The 20,838-nt window shown below is 38.7% G+C and overlaps 1 protein-coding gene across 1 annotated transcript in view; it reads left to right on the top strand.

The window, feature by feature from the left end:
* Nucleotides 1-20,838, top strand: part of LOC121729300 — a 79,577-nt gene that overhangs the window by 55,401 nt on the left and 3,338 nt on the right. Inside the window, exons 3-10 of the mRNA XM_042117770.1 lie at nucleotides 14,191-14,372; nucleotides 15,210-15,305; nucleotides 15,421-15,529; nucleotides 16,352-16,485; nucleotides 17,510-17,695; nucleotides 19,094-19,234; nucleotides 20,177-20,322; nucleotides 20,670-20,834. Coding sequence (XP_041973704.1) covers nucleotides 14,191-14,372; nucleotides 15,210-15,305; nucleotides 15,421-15,529; nucleotides 16,352-16,485; nucleotides 17,510-17,695; nucleotides 19,094-19,234; nucleotides 20,177-20,322; nucleotides 20,670-20,834 — 1,159 coding nt within the window. The remainder of the gene's footprint in view (nucleotides 1-14,190; nucleotides 14,373-15,209; nucleotides 15,306-15,420; nucleotides 15,530-16,351; nucleotides 16,486-17,509; nucleotides 17,696-19,093; nucleotides 19,235-20,176; nucleotides 20,323-20,669; nucleotides 20,835-20,838) is intronic.

Here is a 20,838-nt window from a genome sequence, read left to right as displayed (position 1 = left end):
GGACCGATTTTAACTGGACTTTTATTGGCAGATAGCTGATGTAACAAGGAGTAACTTAGGCTACTTTTAACCGACTTCCAAAAAGGAGGAGGATGTTTTTTACTTTTTTTTATGTTTTACCTATGTATTTTACTCCACCGTTTGTGGGCCGATTTTCAAAATTCTTCTGTTGTTGCATAAGATATGGTCCAAATTAGATACTATCTAGCTAGCGCGGTTCTTGAGATACAGCCTAGAGACGGACATACAGACAGGCTGCTGCTGTTTTTGTAATAGAGTAGAAAAGTTTCTGTCTTTTTTATCCAACTTATCATATTTTGTTGACGCGGACGAAGTCGCGGGTAACAGCTAGTTAATATTTACACCACGGCATGGTCATAATATTTTATTTTACCTACTGTCATTATTAGGTTCATCCAACTATTCAGACATAGTGAGCAGTATGCATTATCATTTATCGTGAAGAAGTATCAACATGGGAAATGATTATCCCGAATATGAAATAAGTAAATATTTCAAAGGATGTCACAACGATGTTAGGTATATTAAAAATGCATGTGACATGTCATAAATTTTCATATAATATTAATTGTATGCTCTCTCAACGCGAAAGTTTCTTTTCCACGAACCGTGGAATTATTCAGTGTAATGTGAAATATAATATTCCGATAAACGTGAACTGTGCATGCGATTGTGATTCATCGCTTGAGGGCCGAGACACTTCCTAAAATATCGAAAATGGCGACGAGGCAGTAACGATCATTGCGTGTATATTGTATGCGGCCAGGGAAATGGCTCAATCGCAATATTACTTTATGCGTTTTGTGCTGTGCTGTGCTGTGCTGTGCTGTCAGGAACCTCCTACTTTGCACACTTATCGTAATATTTTGTGCGTTTAGTAAATGCCTTATGAAAGCTCTTACCGCGCGTTTAGCATGGCCACTTTCGGGCTTTCCACAAAAGACATTGACAGAATGACGAAGGAAACCGAAGTATCTCCACTTTAGACTAAACTGGTGGCGTTTAATATTCTCTAGATTACATCTAGGAACTAGATGATGATGATGATCAGTTAATAAACTAAGACAAAGGCAAGGCAATTTCAGAGAAAAGGCTTCACTAGGAAGACAACTTCAACTCCGCACTCCGCTGGTATTCCCCAAGTTCTTTGTGTAGATTATTATAGACAATAATTGTCTATTTCAATACCTGCTTTTCCAGTTCTTTTTAACCTAACTAGCTAGTTAAGTTAGGTTAGTTATACTCAGTAACGTTTATATTAAATTCAATTGTAATCATCAGGGATTTACCCAAATCACATATTTTGTAAGTAAATCAAAATTGTTTTTCGAAAAAATAACAATGGCTGCGAATTGTGACCTCTCGCACCAATGCGTCAGTACTTAGAAGTACAACTCGTAGCAAAAACTCCCAACACAATGTTTTCCGCAAAGTGATGTCTCAGCTAGATTTATATAAAAGTCTTCATTTTACTCGTTCACCTATAGCGCAATTAGTTTTTGCTGGCAACATTATAGTTGCACAGATACGGTGATGGGCGAATATAGGCTTTAACCTGTCAGCAATAAGGCTGCTCACAATTTGGTTCTCGATGCTCGGCTGACCGTTGGTTTCGTCGTAGCGTTCTCGCTGCACCCCGGATCCGTTAGCTGCAAGAAATTGCCTTCTATCCATCAGTTACTTCTGCAAGTCGGTTATTAATTGAAATAGCCACGTACAGCATTCCTCGCTTCATAATTACTAGCCGGTAAGCGAGCCCCCGCTTTTTGCCCGCCCTAATCGTTGTTGTATTAAAATAATTGTGTTTTTCCAAACACGGGTAATTGCGAGCGACGACATTAAGTGTAATTAGCGCGGAATCGCCGAAATGAGTATGAAAAACATCTGATTAATGTATTTAAATGCTGCGCGATTTTGGCGCTTACAGGGTACTTTGTCTACATGGATTTGGATTTAACATCGCAAGCGCCAGTCACTTAGCATTTACGAGTAGCAATGCGTGGCTGTCGAAGTTAACAAAATATGAAAGCTGTCTCTATTTTCTAAGAACTTGCCCATTTTTTTATTACGTTTGCTTGCAATCTGCATGCTGCTGCATTTTCCGACGAAGCTTACCTTTACATTGCATAATATTTTCTTTCCACTCGCGTTTTTTTTATATTTTGCTGTCTATTTCTTTAGTTGCAAAGCCGATTAGTATCGGACGTGCAGGATGCTAGACGTAACTTCCATTTCAATTATTTCCTCTATGATGCCATTGTGAAAATTACCAAGAAGAAGACAATGTAAACTTAACTACCTAGTTACCTATCATCGCCTATACCTATGAACGTCTCTGTGGTCTAGTGGTATAGAGCGCGGCTCTTGACTCGGAGGTCGTGGGTTCGATTCCCGCGTTGGAAACATGTTATTTCCAAGTTTGGTTAGGACAATGCAGGCCGATCACCTGATTGTCTGACAAGTAAGATGGAGGCATGTAAAAAGTCGGTCCGGCGCCTGATCTCTCGCCAGTCGTGTCGGTCTTCCGTCCCACTGGGTTATGAGAGTAAAGGAATAGAGAGTGCTCTTGTGTACTGCGCACACACTTGGGCACTATAAAATTACTCCTGCGTAGCTGGCCTGGTTTCGATGAAACCGGCCACCGTCACCGAAACCGGTGTGGGAGCCATTTTTTTATCATCGCTTAAAAATACTTGTAATTGTGTACAGTCTAATAACTCGTTGTTTTTGCGCCAAAAAGAAAAAGCACGTAAACAAACATAGCTTTTTCATATGCCATTACATCGCTTTTTACTCACAATTAAACCTGTATTTAAACATAGGTTCGATAGAAACTAGTAGTAATGAGCGTACGGTTATAGTATGGACGGTATAATTTGGTCGCTTTCCAGGAACGTGTATTTTCCTTTTTTCCCACAAGCTACGATTGTCATCGGTGCGTGACGTGTGATCACGTGATGAAGGCGCACGGGGGCGGGGGGACTGTGACACATGCGCTAGGGGTCCGTAGTCTAAAATAGAAAACACTTGTTGACCCGGCAAACGTTGTTTTATGATATACATGCTACGAATAATAAAACTAAGGAAACGTAACTCCCATACTATTTTACCGTTTTATATTTGGTTCCTTTCGAACTGTCATGTAAAAATATTGCAAATGTATTGAAAATGCCTAGGTACACATTTTTGGTTTAAGGTGGAAATTCATGGTAAACACCAATTAAACACAATTCACATGCACTTTTTCTACTTTATTTAGTAATTTTATCATATTATACGTTTTTCGGGTATGAACGATAGAAGTTTCCTGATTCTCAGACATACTCGATAAGCAGCGGAGTTAAAATGGTCGCTTTGGAGAATCATATTAAGATTCATTTGTTTAAAATCGCAAAATGCAAATCTGCTTGCAATTCATGTCTAGTAATTCGTACTTACTTATTTGACATTTGTCACTTTGACAGTTTTGACAATTCATTTGCTGAATTGATTGAGAGGAATTGCTAAATGTGACCACTTTAGCCCCGCAGACTTTCAACAGAGTCGATATAGAGTCGTTTTGGAGGGTTTTGGCAGTAAAGCAATGCGATGCGATACAATGAAATATTAGGTAGTAATTTGTACCTAGTTCAAGTTTATGAAGGTAAGTGATTTATGCTATTTATAGAATACTAGATGACGCCCGCAATTCCGTTGCGCCAAAATTCGTTTATCGCTCGGGAACCGTACATTTTTCCGGGATAAAAAGTATCCTATGTCCTTTCCCGGGACTCAAAGTATCTCCATGCCAAATTTCAGCAAAATCGGTTCAGCGGTTTGGACGTGAAGAGATAACAGACAGACAGACAGACGGACAGACAGACAGACACACTCTTCGTGTATTCACACCTATAATACGGGGTCGAGAGGTCCGTAGGTGTACGGTTGAACTTTGATCGCGACTTTCGCCTACATCCTTTGTATATTTTGTATATATTTTGGAATTTAGATATTTTCACTTTTCAGTAATCATTATCTAAATTCTTTACGTGTACATGGTTTATTAGTGATTATTATTGTAATTGAAAGCTGCTTCTTAAAACAACAACTATTTTAATGATAGCTGCAGAAAAGTGTAGAGCTATCTAATTGACTATCTAAGCTTTACATTTGGTGCATCGACTTACCTTCGCAACGATATACAAATGATGTTTCCTATCTAAAGTCAATACCTACGGGTCCCTTGCAGTACCCAACTCGCACTTGGCCGGTTCTCCGTCCAAAGACACAAACAAAACAAAGGAAGTTGCGGCCGCGTCGTTTCTTTAGTGTCAATTTTGTGCCCGCTGGAGCGCTCGCAGCTCCAATTTGGAGCTACAGTGTCATTACTGTCATTAGTATGCTTTTTGTGGGCAATTTAAGAATTATAAAATATCTCTGGAATTACGAATTCAGTGTTTGGGCATTTTTTTAATAACTTATGTAGATACGAAATTACATAAGTACATATCTTTAACCAGTATCCTTCGATTGTTTTTCGACTGATATGTTTTGACCTTTAAAGTTACTTGCGCAAGTCATCGTTATGTATCAGTTTTATATGTATCGTAGAGTTTGAGAAATTGCACATGATGTCACTCACTTTGATTTAAAGTATTTTTAGAGAGGTAGTGAGCCATAGACCATAGTCTTCGAGGACCCAGGACTGCCCAGGAGTGACTCGTAAACAAAATTATGGTAAACAAGATCTATGCTTCTAAATATCTAATTACGGATTTTAGACAAAAGCATTTCTATTTACTTTTAAAATTCTTTATTATACAGACATAATTAAATTTAAAAAATATATTTGCCAATAGCTTTTTGCTTAGAATGTTAAAATTCTATGTAGAACCGTTTTTTAGACATGACTCTACTTATCAACATATCTTTCTTTAAATCTAACATGGCCACAATTTAGAGCCTACGCTGCAAAATAAAATTATGATAACCGGAAGGCAATATTACGAAACGAAGCATATTTACAATGTACTATCAGAGAAGTTGATTCCTATGCTGACAGATCACAATTAACATTGAATTGACATATTCGACCAAATAACGTTGGTCTGTCAATTGCATAGGAATCAACTTCCTCGATGGTACATAAGTAAAAAGGTAAAGACAAAAACATTTAACGTTTCAATTGCAGACGTTCATTGACTCGTCCCTCGCCGAGCAGACGCTGCATCGTTTTTTACTCAATTTTTGTATAGAAATATGTTTTTTTTTTGTGGCCAGTTACGAAATTTAAAGCGTAAATTATAACCTGCGCGGAGGATGCACGCGAATGATTTGCAACCCGATACACCGCAGGGCTGCCTGCACCGTCAGCATCACCATTAATAATAATAATAATAATTTCTATGGACGCTTCATACCACGTCAGTCTGGCCCCGTGGTAAGCACCTGAAGGACTTGTGTTACAGGTACCAGACAACGGAAATATATTTAATACTTTTGTTTTTAATATATTATGACTTATGACACACATATTTAATACACATCCATGGCCCAGGAACTTTGAAAACTCTTTTGTTCCGTCGGCGGGATTCGTTTTTCGAACCCGCGTTGAGCTACCAACAGCTTACTGAGCCACAGAGGTCGTCAAAATCATTTTATTATTAAGCTATTGCATGGCTTTTGTCGCGGGCTTTGAGCGCGGCGAGTGCGGCGACCGAATCAAGAAATTCCGTAACGGAAAAACCTAACTCACCCCACTCCGCGTGGCGCGGCATTGCCAGACTTCGGCCCGGTGGTTGTGTGCGTGCGATTAGACGCTTGCGAATTATAATTGCATAAGTTGATATGCTATGCAATAGCTTTTCCGCGGCAGTCCCGGAGTGCCACACGTATTGTTTTTTCTTTAGTAAAATACGTCTTATCTTAAACTATGATTTAGGAGACTTTTAAAAACCTAAATGAAAGCCAACTTAGAAGAGATTTCAAGTTTCTAGCTTTGAGGGTTTGTGTGTTCTATCCTCATAACAGCAAAACAAGGTTCTATCAAACATCCTAAGTCTTGATTTTTTTGCTGGCTGTACTGGTACGGACTACGGTGGGCAGCCCTGGCTCTCCAGGTCAAAGACCGGTTCGTCTTTCGGAAACATTTCGGACTGACGGGCCCGCGACCGGCGTGACCTCATCGCTGGTGAATTATTTCAATCGGCCCTGTCCGTTCTTTTTCTTGTTCTATGCAAATTCCGTCTGATGAGTCCTGATGTAATTGAGGACTGTATCGGGTTTCGTGTTGCTGACATAGAGCTGATAATGTGTAGAGCGAATACCTGCTTTATTCCATTAATAAATTTTGCAATAGAGACTTGTTTTAATAAATTTAAATATTATAAATTACAAGTAATGGTAGATCAAAATAACATATTGTATGTTTTTCGCAACAAATAGTACAGAATTTGTTTCAGTCTTAACATTTTAAAGACTTGATTTATTACCCGTTGAAAGGTCGTTAAAACATTGAAATATTAAATACATAATTGCTAAACTCACAAACTACTGTTATTGTATTATTTATTGTCATGCACTTACATAAATATACATGATAATTTATCGTAAATTTCAATTTATTGTTCGGAAATTGGAATACAGAATACACAAATGTTCAAACAATGAATTCGTAGAACATTAATTCTCGAATTACTAGAATACCCAATATTGTATTGAATAAGGACAATATATAATATATAATGGACTTTTTATAATACAATATGAAAATGCTATTTCGGACGCTTTACAACAACCTGTTTCCGGAAAATTTAATATTATATAGGCAATTTATTTCGGTGCAACATTTCATAATTAATAATATTATTTATGATTGAATGAATCTGACGTCATATAAATATCGGAAATATTATTCAATCAAATCAAATCGTTTATTTCGGGCATCATCATATTAATTATATAATAAATACTAATTAAAACTAACATACACATTTTATAATTATATACTTAAAACTAACACTGTCACATTATTATATGGATCTAAAGCATGCGATGGCTTCCGACCTTCCTCCGCTTCGTAAAGCTGAAAGTTTACCTTGCTTCCCACTGCTAGACACCCTCAAAGTCTTAATACTTTAACGGCCATTCCCAATATTTGATCTATCTCTAGTTTTGCCCTACTAGAGATAGGAATAGCTCACAATTGACATAAAATATATATCTCTAATGTCTAATGTGAGCTATTCCTATCTCTAGTAAGGCAAAACCAGAGATAGATCAAATATTGGGAACGGCCGTAAGAAAGTTTAAGGGTGCGTCTGGCAGCTGTCAAAAATGTCCGGCACTGGAAGACGAGATTCCTCCACTTACTGCGAAGAATATATGCTATGAAATTGAGCTTTACTCTTTCTGGAAGGTATTATACGGTATACCTGCCGGTTCGAAAATTGAATCATCATCAAAGCTCTAGCAGCTGTATAATAAATAATCAGAAAAGAGTCAAGTCTTACAAGTCAACTTCTTTTCTGTGTAAGGTACTGACTTGGCCACTAAAATAACTTTACCAACAATCTCGCCGTATTAATTTTATTAAAGTCAATAAATTTCACATTGCAACGGCACGAGGCGTTGCGATGAACGTTTTTAAATAAGCCATGAATCGACGCGTCACGTTGCAATGTGCTCTTACCCTTACTTCAAATTTTAAATATTCACTTCAAGCGCCAGCAAAAAGAAATTCAAGTACGTTTAAGTGCAGGCGTCGGTGCTTTGCGATGGTAAAAGGGTACAGCATTATGATAATTGCGCCCTCACCTGCACATGCCGGCACATTTGCACAGCCAACAAAAAACACCTCACAAAGCGAACCGGCCTTTTTCCCCGCCAAGATATTATGGATTTCCGTCGTCGCGTATTACATCATGTTTTCTCTTATTCTGCGAACCGTCTGTACGTCCCTCGTGTAAAAATTACTGTGACACATACGCGGTTCTGCAGAAAAATGTATCACCGCGGCGTAGTGGCACCGTTAAAATGGTGGAAGGAAATGCATCACCAGGTATTCATTCTGGATCAGATTTAAGCACTTTATGCTACGACAGATAGGTCAGGAATCAAATGTGTGTGGAGTATGTGCAATACAAGTTGTAACCAAGTGATAATAATTTAGGATGTGTATGAGAGTTCACTGTAAAAATAGCAGCGCTGAAAAATCTTTTTCTTTTTCACTTTTATATTGGGAAACTCGACTTGACGCTGGCTGGGGCGCTTTCCCATACAAAAGTGAAATAAAAATTGGTCTTCCAGCGCTGCTACTTTCACAGTGAACTCTCTAGAAAGAACACATACACACCCTAAAGTATTATCACTTAGTTTTGTTACACGAGCAGAAAGGACAACGGCAAATCATGGGACAATGCCATTTGCCATAGTGCTTACTTTCTGCGGAAAATATCAAATATCTACAAGTTGTAATAACATGTTCAGTCAATTATGAGTTTGAGCTTTAAGCCCCTTTCTTTCCTTATGTCTCTTGACAAACGTAGTTTTTAGTTGGCTACGTTTTTAGAATAGGTACGTTATAAAAAAAAAGAAAAACAAGAAATATACATTCATTTATTTGAAGAAGCATTAGCAATAGCTATAATAAATAAATATTATTTATTGTACACACACTAAGAAGTAAAAAACTCAACAATAATTATTATCAACTTATAACTACAGTGTACCACAATGGCGGCCTTATTACTAATAAGTAATTTCTTCCAGGCAACCACAGGCAAAGGACAGTATGTTATTGATATTAGGTGAATGTGCAATATTTACTTAGATAAAGATTTAATATTATAGCTATGGTGCTTTAATATTAGGTAATAGATTGCAACAATCAGATAATACAGGTAGTATGATGAAATACCTTAAACATGCCTTTAAAGTTTAACATTAATATATAACAAAGCCACGTCTTAAACCTTAGTCACCAATCATGACCTAATTTATAAACAATCTCGCAAGATTATTAGCTCTTTATTTCTATTTTTTTCTTGGGCTTAACTTTAAGCGTTCCTGTCTAGATATATATGACTCATTTTAGGATGATGGATCCAATATTTTATTAACTTTGTTCCGTAAAGTTTAAAATATGCAGAGTATCCATAACTTTTTTTCCCTAAAAATCGAAGCCGCGAGCGGTATTTAAACTCATAATTTAGTATCTGCACAGTATAAATAACTTACTGTAAGTAGATCTTCATACTAGACTGTGTGAATCGGGCTCACGCACACATTACCGTGATTTCAGATAGCTTTATGCAGCAAAACGTGGCCCTGTACAGTGTACACGCGCGCAATAAACTACTGTATGGTATTTAAACTTCAGTATCTGCTGAATGTTTATGACCTGAAATGTATGTTTCAATATATTAAGTAAATTAAGGGTAAAGTATTAAAAGGACATGAGTTTCTAGAAAGATGGAAGATATTTTAAAATCGAATTTGTTCCTAGGTCCCTTTTGACAGAAGTACGATAAAATCTTACCTTATCGCTAAAGGGAAGGAAGGGAGGGAAATCTAGATTTTTTTCTATTGATGGTATAATTTCTTGGAGGTGGCAACCCTGTTGTACTAGCATCTAATGGATATTCAGCAGGTTGGTTCTCGGAACAATCCGCGCGGCCTTGCGAGCGGCGATCGAACGTGTGTTTGTTTTACTTTCAAACGTTTCAAAAACGGCTCCCGCAAAATTTTACAGCTCAGAGGAGTCGGCGTTTGCGCGCGCGTTCCGTGAACACAGCTGGGGCGGATCAGATATAAATATTTGGCGCATGAGTGCTAGCACTTACAGTTTTCTAGGTTATAGACGACAGGATGATTTTATCGAGTACTCGGGCTATTGGACCCATAAAAATTGGACCCAGTGGGTCCAATGACTAGATGTGATTTTTTTACATTTTTTCATCTAGCGATTGGACCCAAGTAATTATTTTTTATGACTTTCGGGCTTATGTCCGTAGGGACAGCAAAAAAGTTGTAGATTAGAATAAAAAACAAAATAATTACTTCGTATGAAAATATTTATTGAGATCGGTCAAGGCTCAAGACAAATTAAAACTTCAAACAATTAGTAAAAATAATAGAAAATAAATCAATATTTGGCCAATAATATTAACTAGAGATCGCCCAATGGTTTAAATTCGACCTTAGTTATATAAATATATGTATATATATATATATATATATATATATATATATATATATATATATATATATATATATATATATATATATATATATATATATATATATATATATATATATATATATATATATATATATTATATATATATATATATATATATATATATATATATATATATATTTATATATATATTTTGTAAAAAATATTGACTTCATCATAGTTTTTTTCAATTCTTGTCTCTGGGACTCAGCTGATCTCAGACTGGCCGTTTAAGCATTGTCTAATAGTGTTTAAAATTAAATATTAAAAAAACAATAATCCATTTTCAATTTGTCAACTTGTTGTCAGCAGACTTCAACCATAAATAAATGAATATAATTCGTATGTATAGGCTTGTCACTCAAAAATCTGTAATTTTTCCTAGTAGTAGTATCGTAGTGTGTGTAACGTTTTATTTGTTAAAAATATATATGATAAAAGCATAATTTCAAAATAATATTAGCTCGATGCACTCCTTCACCATATAAACTATAACTGTGCGAAATTTCATTCACCTACGTTTCCCCATTTTTCGTAAAAAGGGTTACAAAGTTTTTCTCTCACGTATTAATATATAGATATAAAGTATTTTAAAACTAATAACATAAGATTCTTCGTACTTCTTTTGTTTAAAAACATTGAAATAAAACTAAAGGAGGTAATTTTTTTTCTATGAAATAAAATGACAGGTTTTATCTAAATATGTATTTTTAATATTAATAATACGCCCCACACCGGTTTCGGTGACGGTGGCCGGTTTCATTGAAACCAGGCCAGGTACGCAGGAGTAATTTTAAAGTGCCCAGGTGTGTGCGCAGTACACAAGAGCACTCTCTATTCCTTTACTCTCATAACCCAGTGGGACGAAAGACCGACACGACTGGCGAGAGATCAGGCGCAGGACCGTCTTTTCACATACTTATCCGACGCATGGATCATCTTACTTATGAGACAATCAGGTGATCAGCCTGCATTGTCCTAACTAAACTTGGAAATAACCTGTTACCAACGCGGGAATCGAACCCACGACCTCCGAGTCAAGAGCCGAGCTCTAGACCACTGACCCACGGAGGTGTTTATATTATAATATTAAAAATATTTTTTAAAACGTAATTCGATGCAGTAGATTTAGGTACATAATAGTTAATTTAATTATAATATAAATAGTTAAAATAATTATAATATAAGTTAATGAGATTGTTCTAAGTTTAAAATATACAAAATAATATGGTTTTTAAAATGAAATAAGAGGGCAAACGAGCAAACGGGTCACCTGATGGAAAGCAACTTCCGTCGCTTGGACACTCGCAGCATCAGAAGTGCTGCAAGTGCGTTGCCAGCCTTTTAAGAGGGAATAGGGTAATAGGGGAGGGTACGGAAGGTTAGGTAAGGGAATAGGGTAGGGGATTGGGCCTCCGGTAAACTCACTCACTCGGCGAAACACAGCGCAAACGCTGTTTCACGCTGGTTTTCTGTGAGAACGTGGTATTTCTCCGGTCGAGCCGGCCTATTCGTACCGAAGCATGGTTCTCCCACGTATTATTTATAACTGATTATTTTTGTGCCAACCCTACTTCAAAATTTCTTGCCAGAAAACAATGGATCATAAAAGTGGGTCCAATCGCTAGATAAAAATATGTTAAAAATTCATATCTAGTCATTGGACCCAATGGGTCCAATTTTTTTGAGTCCACTAGCCCGAGTACTCATTTTATCAGTAGCAAGGTGTTGCACACAACTTTATCGCCTCTCTGTTTATTTTTCCAGGATAAAACCATACCGAATTTTACTTAAATCGGTTTAGCGTTTTAAGCACGAAGAGGTAACGGACATACTTTCGCATTTATAAAATTAGTATTGAAATGTTCTGCAACCCTAAAATAATGTCTTCATAGTACGGGTAGAAACTATGAAGCACATGCTTACTTATAATTTAATTATAAACATATGTAAAAAAAAACTAGGTCCAAACCGCGATGGTTTGGACCTTGCATGCTATAGAATATTATAAGGAAAATCATAGCTAGTGATGGATACTAAAAATCCCTCCAGATTCGAGACAAAGGTCCTTAGAGACTTAATTCCAGCAAAATGTCTGCCACAAACCCCCTGGGCACATCGATGTAAACTGTTCTCAGAAAATGGGGTCTTTTGAAGTGATCCAATCGTTTCCAAGACTCACTTTTACCAACCAAGGTCCCTTAGTTCCGTTTCATTAACACAGTTGGCCGCTTACTTTGAAAATTACGAATGATATTATAATACTGTTCGTGAAAATGCGTTGACTCAAATGATTTATTTAACTAAGAACTAATAAAGTATACCTTGGTGGTTGGTACTACTAATATATATTCTGTGGTGTAAGCTACTATCAGTATCAAATGGGAAAATATCTATATATTAATACGTGAGCCAAAAACTTTGTATCCCTTTTGACGAAAATTGGGGAAACGTAGGTGAATGAAATTTTGCACAGTTAAAGTTTACATGGTAAAGGAGTGCATCGAGCTAATATTATTTTGAAATTACACTTTTAGCTTACATTTTTTTTATAAATAAAACATTACACACACTAGGAAAAATTACAGATTTTTGGATTATAGTTTTTTTTTATTGAATCTGAGATACTATTAGACAATGCTTACACGGCCAGTCTGAGAGCTGAGTAACAGAGACGAGAGTTGAAAAAAAATATACTGATAAAGTCAATATTTTTGTACAAAATATAGGTAGTAGGCCTGGGCCGGTATAAATAGTCAGTACCTACTCAAGATGCGACCCGGTATCAAGACGCGATTCGGCTCTGTGATTGGTCCAAATTTTGACAGCCAACCAAACACGGAGCCTGAACCGTGTCTTGAGGCCGAGATGCATCTTGAGTACTGACTATTTATACCGGCCCTAATGTCGTTGGAACTAAGGTCGAATTTCGACCATTGGGCGATCTCTAGTTCTTTTAAAGCAGCACAACCAAAATACCAATAACAATAGGATAATAGAGCATTAATGTAGTTGGAGCCTTTAATCGCTGTTCTGAATAGCTTGCTCTGAGGATGTTGATTCAGCTCTCACGGGAGGGACTAGGGAGATTAACATCGTCACCTAGTGTTAATAACGTAATAGTGTTCTGGGAACGGCAGCTGCATGTCCCGCGCCATTAGCAGATTGTTTCCCGCACCTTATCTGCGTTCGGGGAATCACTTATCGCCTTATCACATTTCCCAATACGATTCGGTCACGTCGGTCCGACTTTTGAGTATCGATTTTTGAGTATCTTATCGGTCGATTTCAGGGTAACCCGCGATTCTATTGTCATGCAATATTAAGTGAATTTTGTTCCTTGTTCTATTCAGTTGTTTTCTTGTTTCCGGCATTATTTCTTATAGAGAACCTGTAGATTCTGCTTATTTAAAAAAAAAGTAGAATCTAAACTAAGTACCTACTACAAGAAGGATGATAGACAAATGTTTCATCTGCACATAAAAATCTAAAATTTTCCTGATCATTTCCTGATTTTCATTCTTAATTTCTTAAACGTTTACAACCTAATGCCTAAGTGTTTATGTTGGTACGTATTTACGTACTATCCGACTAACCTGTCAAGTGTCAACACTCCAAAAATGTACGTACGTAACGCGTCCATTTAGATAGAAGCCGGTCGGTCATTTTTGTATTGCATTTCGCAGGGAAGTCTTCTTAACGGCCGTCCGTCAATGGATACCATAACTTATTTGTATATATAATATAATTGGAATCTCGGAATCGGCTCCAACGATTTTCATGAAATTTAGTATATAGGGTGTTTAGGGGGCGATAAATCGATCTAGCTAGGAATCATTTTTAGAAAATGTCATTTTATTCGTGTTTTATCGAATACCGAGCAAAGCTCGGTCAAATATCTAGTTACATATATGTCTATTGTCACGTATTAACAATACCCTCCTTGTTGACAGGTTCAAGGACGGCGTGGCGTATCCATGGTCGGCGGGCGTGTCCAACCTGATCCTGTACCCGGAGGCGGCGAACCAGACGCTGTACACGCGCCGGGCGACCCGCGCCGACTCTGGCAACTACACCTGCCGGCTGTCCAACGAGACGCACAGTGAAACGCATACCGTGGGATTGGAGATTCTAGGTAAGGGTTAAGGAAGTCAAATGTATGCCAAAAATGTATACTGGTGAGCCCTGGATTTATGCGCGGCCTAGGGGCGGCAGCGTCCTAAGGGAGTGGCAGCGTCCAGGGGGGAGGGGGGCGACAGATTTCGCACATGGGGCGGCGAAAATAAAGTGGCCTACACTCATAAATAAATCCGGCACTGCTGGTGAGAGTTCCTCTTTACTGTTTATTAAAGATCGACCTGCATGTAGGACCATAATCATAGACTTAATATATACTAGCATTATAGGTTTATGGACCATAATCATAGACTTAATATATACTGTAGCATTATAGGTTTATGACCATAATGGACAGCACAGGTAGCATTATTTTCATCTGTAGTAGCTCATAGCATCAACGATGATCGCAGACAATCTACACATACGTTTTGGGCTGGAAGGTCCATCATGATTTATTGCAAAACGCAATAGGATTTTAGTAGTAGTACTAACCACTTAGCACGATTTAGAGAAAAGAATAGGAAAAGACTGAAAACGTAGTCACAAAGATATCATGTGGAACTGTTAATCTACGTAAGTACAAGGACAAAGAGAAAGATAAATTATTCTTACCCCTTGTAGTTGTTTGAAGTCCCCGTAAAATAGCATTTTTATGGTATTTCCCTTCTATGGAATTAATGTATTCATTAACAACAATTTACAACGGAAACCTTTTTATCAGAAAAACATGAAAGTAGTGAAAAGTGGCAGCGAAAAAAGCATATTAAATAAAGGAAAAATGTTGTGGTTTATGTCATAATGTTGTGCAACTTGTGATGTTTAAAATTGTTTTAATAAAGCTTCTCTTTTTCAGAAAAAGCTACGGACGCTCCGAAAACAATGTTCATTTCAAAGGACCAGTGGGTGGAGGAGGGAAGCGCGGTGCGGTTGTTCTGTGAAGCCCTCATAGGTGGGTGTGTTTAAAAATAGAATATCTTTTATTTAACGACCATCACAAATAATTTGGTGATGCAGCAATGGAATAAGATCAAACTTTTTTTAAATTAATGTTGTTTTGTTTCTAGCGAGTTCATACCTTGCTGACGCTCGGAGCGATTTGAGGTGGTGGAAAGTCTTCCCCAATGGGACTGACGGTGAACTGTTGCCCTCACAGAATGAAATTAGAACGAAACGGTAAGATATTTTTAATAATTTTGTATTTATACTTTATATTTATGGTTGTAATGTTTGATTACACTGTGCATTTTACTAATAAAATAAAAAGATAAACAGACAAAGTAATAATAATAATAACTCCCACATCAGTTTCGGTGACGGTGGCCGTCATTGAAACCAGGCCAGTTACGCAGGAGTAATTTTATAGTGCCCAAGTGTGCGCATTACACAAGAGCACTCTCTATTCCTTTTACTCTCATAACCCAGTGGGACGGAAGACCGACACGACTGGCGAGAGGTCAGGCGCAGGACCGACTTTTTACATGCCCATCCGACGCATGGATCATCTTACTTATCAGACAATCAGGTGATCAGCCTGCATTGTCCTAACCAAACTTGGAAATAACATGTTTCCAACGCGGGATTCGAACCCACGACCTCCGAGTCAAGAGCCATGCTCCGAACCACTGGACCACGGAGGCGTTGACAAAGACAAAGTAAAATTATGTGTTTTGTCCTTGTCTGGCGTTAGAAAAGTCGCTTTGCGCTCTGAATAAAATTATTCGTTGGTTGAGTACATTTACTACAAAATATTCGTTCTATTAGCACATCTATCTTTAATGTAACCATATAATTATACCAAACTATCAATATTACTTTCACCAAGATATAGTATATTAATCTACCCGAAGAATTAGACGCTATTGATAAAGAGTGGCCAAATACAGCAAACGTCAAAGACGTATGGAAGGAAAGTGGGGGGACTGGGGAGGCCTTTGCCCATCTGTAGGACACCAATAGCTATTAATAATATTAATACCATCATTTGTTTATTTTCAGTGACGACGTGGAGGACATAATCGGTTCGTACCTGAGCATCGAGCGCGTGTCGGCGGCGGACTACGGCACGTACGCGTGCGTCGTCCACAGCAACGACGTCGTGTCGCGCAGCTACGTCACCGTGCATTATAAACGTGAGTGACGTGACGTCATACGTCCAGTAGGGGCAATTCAACCGCAACGCGACGCGTAGATGCATTTCTAAAGTACTGAATTGACAGATTTTGTGAGCGTGAGACGTCTTGCAAATCTGTCCAATCCATACTTTAGGAATGCATCTACGCGTCGCGTTGCAGTCTGAATTGACCCTAAGACTGGCCATAGACGGACCGCAAATTTACAGTCGGGACCACGGTCCGTCACAGTAGGTAGGAAAAAAGTGGCACGCTCGTTTTCATACTTGCGGTATCTATCTTGATCTATGCTGTGGTCGGGACCGACTGCTCTGGACCGGTCGCGTTGAAATTTGTACCGACCGCTCAAGAACTGCTCGAGCGGTCCGTGTATTGCGGATATGAATTTAGTATGAAAACTGCCGATCGCCGTGCGGTCCGCGTTTTGCAGTCGAAACCGACTGCAAAATGCGGTCCGTCTATGGCCGGCCTCGGTATCGTTATATTTCCGTTGCAAACGTGAGTGACGCGACGTGATATATTCCGGTCGGTGGGATGCGTCCACCCATCGTTCCATTGTCTGCTACAACGTGAGTGATGCTGCGATTGAGAGCAAATACGTCAACATCATTACTTGTATATGTTTCGTGAAAATATTGCTATAATTGCTCTTGTCAAGCTTCTGTGAGAACGAGATGGCGATATACGAGTGAATGAAACGAGGAGTAGCCGAGTGGTCCGTCAGTCGAGTTTCTACCTGATATTCCGCCGTGCTTCGAAGCCGTGCGTCGAAGTAACGTATATTATGTGTGTCATGTGCTAGTGCTCGTACGCCAGCGTACAGCGTTTGCACTTTTGGAGGCGTTTATAGTGTACCTTATAGTGTTTATACTATTCTATCATTGCATCGTCTCAGAAATAATGCTATTATAGTTAAACCACTGCTAAACACATAAAGCTTTTATGCAAATAAACGAATGATTCCACTGCTTATAACAACATAATATTATATAAACAAACATTCCATGTAAATAAACGTTTCCAGACGGCGGCGTGGGCGGGTGGGAGGAGTCGGGGGAGGTGCCGTGGCGGGCGCTGGCGGCGTGCGGCGCGAGCGTCGTGCTGGCGGGCGTGCTGCTCGCGGCCGCGCACCGCCGCTACACGCCGCGGCTGCTGCTCGCGGCACGACACGCGCGCGCACGGGCCGCGGGCGCCGCGCAGCGGGCACGAGGTGCGTACAATGTACATGTATGGTACACGAGGAAATTGACCCACGTCATTTGGTCCGATTATATCATTTCAATGTTAATTGTGGTCTGTCAGCTGGGTTTTACATAACGCGACCAAATTACGTAGGTCCCCCATCTGCCTATGAATCAACTTCTCTTATGGTACAATTAGAAAAAAAAATAGATAAGTCGTAAATGTTTGCGTTCTGATAGAACGACTGAAAATACTTATCTCCTTCCTAATAAAAATATTAAAACAATCCACTGGCAAAAGAAATGTTTTATCCTTGTCTGTTACATTAGAAAATAATTTTGATAGATAGTGAGAAAAAAGCAGGTAGCCTATCCATTGTTAAATTTTTATTAAATATATTATAATGCTGTGACTATTGTAGTCTGATAAGGAAATCTGGCATATTATGACTCTAAATATAACTTTTTGGAAATGAGAAACTTTTACTTAAATGTTTAGTTAGAGAATTTTATGAGTCAAGTCAGTGAAATATAAATATTTTAGTAATATGAATGCGAGCACTAGAGGAGGAAGGAAGAAAGGTGTTATTTCATTCTTATCGAATACCTAAAACTTATGAGCTTATTATTAGCCCATAAAGATATGTTTGTCTGAAATAAGCCGTCCTGGGTGGGGAATACCTCGTAATAGTGACTCATGCAGCGTCTCAGTGATAACTGATTAGCGGTAGACTGATAACACACACATTGTCCTCACTGCTATACTACTAACACAAATCTACTTCTTATATATTGCTGGCTAGCTGTCCGGGCAAACGTTTCTTTGCCATATAAAGTATTTCGCCCGTATTATTTTATTGAAGTGACTAAATAAGTATGTCACCATGGCAACGTCCATCGCTATCCCGTCGCACAAACAATGATCGCCGTCAGTCTCGAGTTGTAATAATTTACTATTATTTATTCAATAAATGCACTTATCAATATAAAAAGTAGCCAGTAGCCGACTCTCAGACCCACTGAACATGCATATAAAATTTGGTTAAAATCAGTAAAGCGGAGGAGTACGCGGCCTAACATAGTGATACGAGAATTTTATATATAAGATAACGCTGTAAATTATCATTCTATTATTATTTTTGAAAGTAACAGTACCTACCGTTTTTCGAAACTTGATATTTAGGGTAATAATAACTCGATGTTCGTCTTGGTGGCAATCGGCATTTTAATAAATATCTTTAAAGTCCAAATCTTTAAATATTCTGTGTATCATTCGGCAGTGGCCCTCAACAATTTCAATCTTTTCAATTTATCAGTAGCGTCTCAAAAAATGCGATTTCATTTTAACATTTTCTTTATTTTTTACTTTTTCTCTAGTGTCGGCAATTCGATATTCAAATTGTATGTCTTTTATTACTTTTCTGTAGTGTTGGAGAAGGAGTTCGACGTGTTGGTGTGCTCGACTGCAGTGGACGCGGAGCTGGTGCGCGGCGCGCTGCTGCCGACGCTCGCGCTCAAGTACAAGTACCGCGTGCTCGCGCGCACGCTCTCCAACAACCCCGACAACTGTGAGTACGGGATTGGTTCAGTTACAGTGGTGCTTGGTCTTTTTTAAATTTAAAAGGACTATACTAAAACTAGCTGACCCGGCAGCGGCTGACGTTGTTTTGCCATATAAATAATTCCAAAAATTAAAAAAAAAATTAATGGTGATCAACCCTTATTACTTAGGGGTATGAAAAATAGATGTTGGCCGATTCTCAGACCTACTCAATATGCTCACAAAATTTCATGAGAATCGGTCAAGCCGTTTCGGAGGAGTACGTACGGGAACGAACATTGTGACACGAGAATTTTAAATATAAGATGTTCCCATAATTTCATTGTACAGAATTAAGCAAACATTTTGCCGCGATCAAAACTATTATGAAATTTGGAAAGATGCTGTAGACGTAGCATGTTGCATGTGAGGTTTTAATAAATTCTGGTAGCGTAATACACTAACACAGGAACTGAAATCTGGTTAACTGAGATTCAATAAATATATCGATATAATACATGGTGCAATTAAACCTTCCTGCCAAATTTTGATATATTGATCCTTGCTAAAAATAAAAATACACGTATTTTTTCTTTTATAATCACTCAGTACTAAAATGTTGAGGAATAGCTTCCGAAAGTTATCCCAAAAAAACACTTTTTTCACAATTAATGGACACGACGTATCGCCCGCGCATGATGTGCCCCGCGCGCGTGCCTCTCCCCGCGTCACCCCCTCTCATATCCATCGCCGTGAGTGACCGTTCTGCAACGATTTTAAATGAGATAAAATAATATGTAATTAAAATAATAACACCCAAGTTTTTTTTTGTTAAATGGACTCTCTTAATGATACCTAAGTCCTGGAAAAAATTTGACAGAAAGGTTTAATTGCACCCTGTATAACACGTTTGATAATAGTCTTTCATACTCTTAAAAATAAATGATAACGAATCTCTTTATTTCATCAGGGTACAAGGAGATAGTGTGCGAGGTGGGGCGGTGCCGGTCGGTGGTGGGCGTGGTCTCGCCGGCGCAGCACACGCCCGCGCAGCTGCTGACGGCGCTGCGACAGCTGCGCGCGCTGCCGCTGCCGCCCGTTGTCGTGCTGCTGCAGGTAAACAGCGCTTCAAAGATTACAGCACACGCAGTGAAGCATAGAATCCGATTTCATGTCTTTACCCAAATTTGATGGCTTCCTTAGGGGATTTTCAACGTACGTTACGCAATTTTTAAAGCTGATTCCTGTGTAAGGCGCACTATTATTTCTCAGTACCGCCATTTAAAACGTTATACGTTGTTCGAACCCGCCAGTCTTCGTCTTATACAAAGAGAGAATTCGCTATATATAATCGCGTTACGTTATACTTAAAAGCTGCCTTAATAGATCTTGAGTTTTTTCTCAAGCATAATACTACACATATTTTACGACAGCATCGCGTTATAATAACCATCGTATTCCAGGACCTACCCAAGCTGAAGCGCGAGGCGAAGGAGTCGGGCGAGAGCCTGGTGAGCGTGCTGCGGCGCACGCGGCTGGTGGCGTGGCGGCACGTGCACGAGCGCGCCTTCTGGACCGCGCTGCGCCTCGCGCTGCCGTTGCCGCCGCCCCCCCAGCCCGCCAGGGAGGTGT

Source organism: Aricia agestis, chromosome 8 (genome assembly GCF_905147365.1).
Source record: "Aricia agestis chromosome 8, ilAriAges1.1, whole genome shotgun sequence".
Classification (NCBI taxonomy): Eukaryota; Metazoa; Arthropoda; class Insecta; order Lepidoptera; family Lycaenidae; genus Aricia; species Aricia agestis.
The sequence above is the reverse complement of the archived record's forward strand: the minus strand, read 5'-3'. Positions and strand labels throughout refer to the sequence as shown.